This window comes from Ptychodera flava, chromosome 16, assembly GCF_041260155.1.
Source record: "Ptychodera flava strain L36383 chromosome 16, AS_Pfla_20210202, whole genome shotgun sequence".
NCBI lineage: Eukaryota > Metazoa > Hemichordata > Enteropneusta > Ptychoderidae > Ptychodera > Ptychodera flava.
The window spans coordinates 14,303,383-14,313,004 of record NC_091943.1 but is presented as its reverse complement, the minus strand read 5'-3'; the positions used below and the strand labels follow the sequence as shown (position 1 = coordinate 14,313,004).

At 38.2% G+C, this 9,622-nt stretch overlaps 1 protein-coding gene across 1 annotated transcript; it reads left to right on the top strand.

The window, feature by feature from the left end:
• Positions 1–2,002: 2,002 nt before the first annotated feature.
• On the top strand, positions 2,003–9,622 carry LOC139114987 (baculoviral IAP repeat-containing protein 7-like). The gene is made up of 5 exons (XM_070676896.1): positions 2,003–2,978; positions 4,403–4,596; positions 5,534–5,573; positions 7,446–7,682; positions 9,507–9,622. Exons 1-5 carry the CDS (start codon positions 2,003–2,005, stop codon positions 9,620–9,622), a joined length of 1,563 nt encoding a protein of 520 aa, XP_070532997.1.

The window sequence follows — 9,622 nt, the reverse complement described above, 5'->3', positions numbered from 1 at the left end:
GGCATAATCCCTATAGGAAATAGCCATTTGGTTTCCAGACTTGGTTGTTTTCTCGCTTATGTACACACGTCTATGGGGCGAATAGTCCCAGGGCTGAATAGCTCACGAGGGACTGTGATCAGTTAAAATTGATGAGCCACAACAAAGATACTTACTTGTAAACAAATCCCATGTGGTATACATGTACCTTAATTCCCGTACGAAGAATATTTTTTGTGGTAAACATACCACACATGCTGGGTAAATTTACTCAGCACAAATTAAAATGTTTGCCACAACTTTCAATCAACCCTGTACCGATCGTCACCGCTAGTGACACACTTGTGGTGATCAGTGTTATTTGTTGCGGTATGTCTATCACAACATTTAAGTAAATAAAGTTTGCAGATTCTTTTGTGGTACGTCTACCACAACACTTTGATAAATAAAGTCTGCAGATTGTTTTCTGGTATGTATGCCACAGCGATTACGTGTGGACGTAAAACTCTGACCTAGTAAGTTTGTACATGTATTCCAAACTAGTAGTTTCATGTCATGAAATATACGTCTATTTATAAGATCATGCTGGACGTCTCTCTCTTTGAAACTTAAATTTCTTTGAAATCTTCATTAACCGTTTTTGACATTTGTTCATACGTTACCCGTATATGTTGCTGGCATATTGTAAGGGAATCAATGATTGATTTACAATATTTCATTGAAGTTCTACATTAAATCTTACATCACAAAACGTGCATACAATATTTTCAGTCCTATCTTTCTGTAGCTGTGGAATATGTGATTGCATTAATGTTTCTTTTCTTGTTTTTCTTTTCTTTTCTTTTTTTAGCCCTTTTCTGTAGTCTACGGAAAGTAAACCAAGAGACTGAACAATCAACTGGATCAAAAGTAACTGTTCCCGATATATGGTTGGATATGCCAACACTGTTATGAAGATGCCAAGGACTAAGGGAGATATCCTGTGAAAGAACTGTTGATGACCTTCTGATTTCTTTTGTTTTGTGTCATTTGTTAACATTTCCATCTGCAATAAATGTAAGGTAGGAATTCAATGAAAAACCTTGTAAGATTTTCTTTTGTATGTGAATGTGTGTGAGTGTTTGTACCTGTGGCTACATTCTGAAAACTTACATGAGCACAAGAATGAGTAGCTAGAGTGTGAGTGGTTGTGGCAAAGTGTGAAGGGTAGGGGTATGCTACTGGGGGTGGGGCTTCCCATAGGGTCAGCTTCAATAGCGGTATATTTACTGTAAATCCTGTTTGTGGCAAGTATACCGCAAAAAAATTCTGCAAAGCCTAAACTTTTGTAGCAAACATACCAGGACATGCATGAGTGTCGTGGTATGCATACCACAATATGTGCGCCGCAAAATCCATCAATATGCAAAATCTCAAGCTATGCGTAAGTTTACCACAACTTGTTGAGGTAAACTTACCAGGCAACTATGCAGACTTTACCAGAACTGTTCGCCGCATGTAATTCTCACTATTCAACAGAAGTATTGAAAATATTAGTTGCTTCCATTGGATGATTCTGCTTGGTACAATATGGAACATCCATATTTTGACATAATTTGTACTTAGATTAGGGTCAGTGGTGGGCAAAATACATTTACTTTTGTATTGTAGCTTTAATAGAATATACGCATAATGCAGCTTGGGTTTTACACTGACCTCACATGAAGCAAAGTTTTTGACAAGTCAACTCAATGAAAGTTTGTTGCATTGTTGAGCCTAAATACAATTTTATGTTTACCACTGCCAGTAGATATCATGTGAATATTTTAGTTGTCAATTGCTATACCATAATATTTCTTCCGAATTCCATGCAGTGAAAGTGTTGTTGTAAAGCCGTCAAATTCACCTACCACTTATGAAAAACACATACATGTACATCATCCGAGGATTAAATTAATTAACATAGCCCTTATTTTTTCCATCTTAACCAGATAATGTCCTCAAGGAATCCCGTGAATCATCCTTAAAGTCACCGGACGTTATTATGGCGTCAGGTCTTTCCAACGAAGCTACTCGTCTAGCAACATTCCGGTCTTTGCCATCTCCAGCAGCCTACTCAGTTACTCCATCTGCAATGGCTAGGGCAGGTTTGTACTACACAGGTGAGGATGGTATCACAGCATGTTTCTCATGTAAAGGAAAATTCAGAAGTGAAGATATGACTGAACCTGTCATGGAAGTTCACAGACGGAAGTACCCAAGTTGCAACTTCGTGAAAGGCACCGACAGAAATAACATTCCTCTCGGGAGCACTGGCAAACATACAGAAGAGAACTCTCAAAAAAGCAAAGAAGATGATGAACCAAACAACAAACAAAACAAAGGCACAAACAGCAGAAAGATGAAGAAAAAGAAGAAGACGAGTGGTAAAGATGAAAGTAATGTTGATGGCCTAGTTTTCGACTTAGAGAATGATCCTCAACTGAAAGAAGCTGACAGGGTTTTGAAAAGTGAATACAAGCGTTTGCTGACCTTCATATATTGGCCAAGAAATGCTCCTGTCCTACAAGAGGATTTGGCCAAGGCGGGATTTTACTACCTTGGGGAAGATGACAAAGTCCAGTGCCTCTGGTGCGGTGGCATCCTGAAAGACTGGCGACCAGATGATGTACCAATCAACGATCATAGGTACTATTTTCCATCATGCAAGTTTGCGAAAGGTGAAGATGTTGGAAATGAACCAATGCGACTTACTACTTCACAACCGTCAGAAAGAAACTATGGACCAGTAGAAAGACAGCGACTGAGGGATCCCAGCCGGATTGAAGTCATAGGGAGAAACCGTTCCGAAAGGGATGCTGAGGTAGATGCCCACGTAGAGTCAGAAACTTCTACCCAGGCACAAGAGCCAAAACATCCCAAATTTGCAAGAATAGAAGCACGATCAGACAGCTTCCGTAACTGGCCAAATGGCAGCTTGCCACAGGAATACCTGACACAGGCAGGATTTTTCTTCACAGGTAGGTTAATTTTCATTACAAAATAATGGAAAATTAGCACTAAAGGCCATGAAGTCTTTCTGTGACTTGTTACCACTTCAGAAGTGTTCTTAGGCTGCTACAACTCTAAACCAGCATGTCTGTAATGGTGATAATGATATCATTTGCTGCAGAATGAAAATCTCTAAGTGTGGAAAATGTGTGCCAATTATGTGCACAGAGAAATGGGTGATTATGGCTTTGCTATAATCATTGTTAACGTCTGGAGGGACACGGAGAGAAGGGTTTAGACCTTGACATGTATGGGTCACCATGCGCCACCTACTCCTACCACTGGCTGGATGCATTTGAGACGTAACCTTATCTACCAACTGCCCTCATTTACCGTTATCTAAACAACTTGCGTCACCCTTTCCACGTCATTATCCATGCGCATATCAGTGTGATCAAAGCTATAGATCGTCCATTTCAACTTCTGCCACGCTCAAGTTCACACCACAAAATTCCCGCCCACCCTCCGCAAAAAAAGGGGAAAAAAGCCACGCTGCAGGGTAGCAGCTCACAATAAAAGATACTGTATGTCTCTATATCGCTTGCTTTACACAATAAAGTTCCAGGGGGTACTGTCATGGGTCTGCCGCGGGCGACCGGTAACACGTTGCCCGATGCACGGTACCCAGAGCCCGGTACCGCCGTCCAGGCCGCCATGACGCCTCGTCGCCCCCGCCATGGCAGTACATGCATAACCCCGGATTTCGGCCAAACACTTTTCTCCATGTCGTTCCTTTGCGTTAACTTTGACAATTCACAATCAGTTCAAAGTTCTTTTCATAACTTTAGATATTGATATGATAAATTAGCATCATTGCTTCATGTAGAAGGAGAATAGCAAAACTCTTAAAGATGATCAAAAATACTGCAGTAGTAAAGAGCACAACAATTTTAAGCCACCTGTCTCACGGACACCCTTGCAGAGTGGTCATGCACCTCTTTAGTAATGTCTTCTTGTAGCAATCCCACAATATTTTACATGTTACAGCCCCACTACAGAACATGTCAGCCACCTCTCTGACGTGATCAGTGGCCACATGTACTTGCTGTGGTCTGGGGAATGCATGGTCAACATATCTGACTCTGAATGACCAGGCCGGAGTCTGTCAATCAATACTAGAATGCAAAATGAGATTGACTGATTTTATATCTGCATCTAAATTGCAGATCACAATTGTTTCAGAAATGTAATGCATATCAACTTTCAAGAGCTTTACTAGATTGGCTTGTATTTCCGTTATCTTTTTGTAAATTCTCCACTCAACACATCACCGACACTGAAAGTAAATGACATACCAACCCTCTACAGAAAGGACACCTGTGAGTGGTCACTTTTTCATGGTCCCATATGTGACCTCTTACACAGGTTTGACTGTATTTTGTTCTCTTTGTAGGTAGAAGAGATATTGTGCAATGCTTTCACTGTGGTGGTAAATTGGAGAATTGGGAAGCCATATGTGATCCATGGATAGAACACGCTAGGTGGTTTCCACAGTGCCAATTTGTGTCGAAACACAGAGGCACCGTATTTATGAAATATGTCAAAGACAAGCATCCAAGACCCAATGCTCAACCCGCTAAAGAAAAGGTAAGTTGCATGGATGATGGTGGGGAATTTTGTGTGACTGACATTTTATTGACTCGGCTACATTTTCTTGGCCTGAACAACAAAAGCTAATAGAATTATGTTTACTCAAGCTTTGTTATATGAGTAAAATGAAAACTTCAATAATGCTATAAGACAGTGACCATGAAAACAATACACTCAGTGCCGGGAAATGTCACGAGTTGGAACAAGACTATATAAAAAAGGATCATCATTTAGGAATACATGTGTTTCTAAAATGAGAGGGTAAATCAATAGTACACAGTAGATTTCCCATAATTCATAATGCTTTGTATCCTTGGAGATTCCTCAGAGAAGTCTACCAGGTCTCCTATGTGTAGACAAATTCATAGACTCAGCTGTAACAATTCTGAAAACGTGCTTTTATCATTTTAAATGATTTGAAAAATTATGCAAGATTGAGATTGAGAGAGGAGATGGCATTTTTGTAAAATTTTTCACTGATTGTGTCTTCAGCCATACAGAATAATGTGATGGAAAGAAAGGAGACTAAATTGCACCTGTTTTTGAACAAAAAGATATTGATTTCTTCCAATGGAAATAACACAAGAAATTTGCATTTTAAGTTTTCTCAGAGAATGACCCCTTCAGTTCATCACAACTTGCTGCCTAAAAAGTATGACATTTGTAGTACCTACAGAATGTGACTTTTGTGGTTGTTTAATGGTTATTTGGAAACTTTCACCTAAGTATCTAAACATACTGTTACTACGGGTAGATATAATTTAAAAATTATTATGATGCTGCACATTATTGCTTATATGCAGAACTGAAAAAGTTAGAAGAAAAATAACGTTCAAGGATACAAACCAAAGAGAATTGTGGGTAATTTATTGTACTGTGTAGTCCCTGATAACGCTATGTGTCATTAATAGAACATTGTGATTGTGCCTTTCAGACTGGTCATGACAATGGAGCAATGTCTATAAAAGAACTTGGTAAGCAGTTCTTATATCAGCCTTAACCCATTTAGCATCAATTGTAGTGTATTTGATATTGCATATAGAAGGCATTGATAGACCCTATGAGATCTTAGTTGATGATTATTACTATGTACTGTATGCAGAAGATTCAGAGTTTTCAAAAGCAGAAATGACAATGTGTTATGTATTTGTGATTTCTTATTGGAATCATGTTCCCCTTCATGAAACCTTACATGCTGAAGTTAGCTGTATTAATGCTTGCTATTTATTTTGCTATTTTTTTGTTTTGTATATCAACTGTCTTGTTCTACTTCACAAAGTATTGTTAAAACATCTAATGTGTAGTTTGCCAACACAGCATGGTCTACTTTTATTGTTTACATAAGAATTCTAATCCAGACCAGAATTTACTTGTCAACAATAACACTGCAGTCTACAGACTGATTTGACAGGTTGACAAGCTGAAAACAATATATCTTGCATGCTCTGGGGAGTAGAACAAGACAGTGCAGTTGACATTGAAAAAAAATATAGAAAAAATCTTCAAACTTGATATTACTGGTCTTTTTATGATCATTTACCTGGCATTCAAACTGATTTTGTTCCTCTGTCGCAAATGTGCCAATATCATACGTGCCGCCCAATGGGGTGGGTATTTCAGCAACTTGGTCTAAAATGGGGGTATCAATTCACAGTACACCAGGGTATAAAATTGGTTCGATTTTTGAGTGCCACACAAGAACAAATTCCAACTGTCAGTTCCCGTCTTCCTAGCAGGGTTTTGAGCTGCACTCAATAAGCATCGATATCTTTTTGTGTGGCAGGGGAACCATTAAAGAGACCCCCTGGCTTTAGCCAAAGTAAATATAGACTTTGTTTTAAAACACTGTCACTAATTGGTCAGAACTCCATATATGGAAGAATTTTACCTAATAGAAATATAGAAACAAAGTGGCTCTACTACTACTATCATAACAGGTCGACCATGGGAAAACTAGCAGTGCCTTATGGACGAACGGCGAGGCTTCTTGTAGTTTGGAATTTTAAAAATCACCAGTCAGACTGTAACTGCAGATAACTGATAATTTCAGAAGCTGGACAAAACTTTGGTGAGGGTGAAAGATAGTTTCTTTCACTCAATTTTTTTAGTATTTCCAAAAACGTTTTTCGGAAATCATGGCTTGGCCAGCAACAATTAACATAGCCGTAAATGCAGTATAGTGTTAGGCTCTGCCGATAACTCGGTCATGCAAATGCTCGCTTTTTGCTCGATTACGTTTTTGCAAATTTTGACACTATGACTTTTGACCTTGGTCAAAGGTCATAAGGTCTAAAATGGGGTCCTAAAATAACGAGATTTTAGGTCTAAAATGGGCCCCGGGTTTTTTACGTGCGGCCGCACACCCCTACCACTTCTCAGAGCAAGTACCCCCCCCCCCCTGGTAAATCGGGAGGTTTGTATCCGTAGAAATTGTTATTTTTTCAGTTTGTTAACTCACATACTTTACATGTGTAGATGGGCCTCGCGACACCTAAGCTTGCAGGTCTGGGGAGAACACTGCATAAATGTAGGGGAAGTTGAGCAGTACTGACTTTTGGTAGATTTTTAACATCTCTTTCGCCATTTTCAGTTTGGCCTTTTAATTTCATGTCATCGCAGCACACTCACTATCCTTTGGCATATGCTTTGCATAAAAGCATTTAACTTGTATGCATACGGCACTTTCCTACTACACTTGCTGTGCCAGAAATTTACAGATAAAAAAAAAACGGCACAAGGCACTGTAGTTTAGCTGTCAGGTGTATGCAGACAATATATTTTTATTATATTTGAAATTATATACCTATGTGTTACTGAGCTGTAATCATATTTCCATATTTTTATAGTTTTAGTTGCACAACAGGTAAATGATTTCATGAAAACAGACACAGTGCAAGTCGTGTTGGACATGGGTTACAGCGACAACATGGTAAAACTGGCTATCAGAAAACATTTGAAACAAACTGGCAGATGTTTCAGAAGTGCTGAAGATTTATTAGAGGCAGTCTTTGATCTGGAGGAAGGGCACAGTGATGATAAGGATGAAGAGTTGCTTGGTGCTGTTGGGGGAGGTGCATCAGTAGGTCTGTACAAAAGTTCGTCTTGCGAATTAAATATTAACTTCTCCCTTACTCAAAATGCGGATTTCTAATGACGTATACCTTCAGAAAATTCAATGCAGGATTTCTAGAGTGAATGAGATGTAGAACATACATGTAATTTATACTACATACATGTAGGTTGATTTTTGTACAGCAACTTTTCAACATCAAAAAAATCAGAAAATCAGAGTTCCTTCACCTTGTTCAGTAGCATGACCCAGTCCTTACCTCTAAAGAGTAAAAATAGCTGTCACCATGACTTAAAGCCTAGACTCCCTAGGCTGTAATTAATAAATGATACTATAGGACAGGTTTTTAGTCACTACAGACAAAGTCCGTGCGGATATCTCAGACATGCCTGAGCAAATTCCATTCAAACTTAGTACAAGGATAATATGCTATGGCATACATAAGCACATCCATTCTTTTTGGTGTGGCATGCATAATTAGTGCTAATGCACATAATTAGTGATTTTTGAAAAGTTCTGCTTCCAGAAAGACTGCATAAAATTTGATGAAACTTTGTACAGGTAATGGTCACATAGAAGTCTAATAGTGCACAAAGACATATGACTGTTTTGTGTCAACTGATTGCTAGTTTGCATATTTAAGGGGGCGCTGCACCTAACACAGCATATTTTGCTCAAAAATCACTTTTTTGCAAATATTTATTCAATTTTAATTAATTTGTTAACCCCAAATTAAAATATTGGTTGGGTTCACCTTTTAGCTTGTCAAGCAGTCGAAAGTTGCGTGATAAAGAAGTGTTAATTTATGCAAATGTATGCAAATCACCCGATTTCCTGGCTTCTTTTTCCTCCCAATTTTGAAATTTCCAAAGAATTTAACTCCACTCTAGCAGGGTCAAATTTTCTGTGGTCAAATTTTCTGAATTTTCACATTCTCACTGTTTTTTTAAATGCTGTGTAACATTCAACTATTTGTTTGGCAATAAAATTCTTACATTTTGAATAAGAGGCATTTTAATTTTGCTTATCATGATTTTAATCAATTTTTTTGAGTGTCAGTCTTTAAACCCTTGCCATTTTAGAATGAGGATAGATAATGCCAAATAAAATAGTCATTTTTTTTCTACATATACTCTTCTTTCAAGTGAAATATTACATTTCAGAAAATAGCATCAAGTTTTTGACTTAAATTATTTTTTATCATTAATACCAAAATTGAGGTTTTTTACCCCAAATATACACCCACTTCATCCTTTGAGTAAACTAATGCTACCATACTAAACTTTAGAGTCTCTGCTTTTTGAAAATATATATAGTATGAGGGGGTTTCCTTGTCATCTTTGATGAGAAATATTGCTTTGAAAAAAACTGTGTTGGCAACGTTAAGCTCCATCTTAATGACTGTTTATAATTCGAGTATTAAACAGTCAAGAAATACTAACTCAAATAAGTCTCTCCTGTAATGAACATTGAAGCATTTTGGTTCATATCTGATGTTCTGATTTTTTTCATGTCAAGAGCCACTATACTTAGATATACCTGCCGGACCAGTTTCGTGCAGTTGAATTTTGACATTTTGAGAGCCAGTACCGGGTCATGACATACGTAATTTGGTCCAACTTGGTAAAAGGACATAACCCAATTCCATTCGTACTAATGATGTATTGCTTGCCTAAACTTTGAATTTTATTTTATTTTAGAGCAATTAAGAAACTTGCAAGTTGAACTTCAGCAGTTGAAACAGAAGAAGATGTGTAAGGTTTGCTTGGACAGTGACGCCTGCATGCTGTTTCAACCATGTAGACACTTGGTGACTTGTGCTGTGTGTTCTTCCCAGCTAACACAGTGTCCTGTATGCCGTATGAGGATAAAGAGTGCTGTCGAGGTTTACCTGTCATGAGCACCAAGTGGAAGAAAAGAACTAGTCCCAGCCAGACATTGTTGTCTCAGTAA

What these genes read in the sequence shown, in the direction of transcription:
- LOC139114987 (XM_070676896.1), top strand. Translation starts at nt 2,003, where the DNA reads ATGGCGTCAGGTCTTTCCAACGAAGCTACTCGTCTAGCAACATTCCGG. An exon ending in GGCAGGATTTTTCTTCACAG is followed by an intron (nt 2,979 to 4,402) that starts GTAGGTTAATTT and finishes TTCTCTTTGTAG; the next exon opens with GTAGAAGAGATATTGTGCAA. An exon ending in AATGTCTATAAAAGAACTTG is followed by an intron (nt 5,574 to 7,445) that starts GTAAGCAGTTCT and finishes ATATTTTTATAG; the next exon opens with TTTTAGTTGCACAACAGGTA.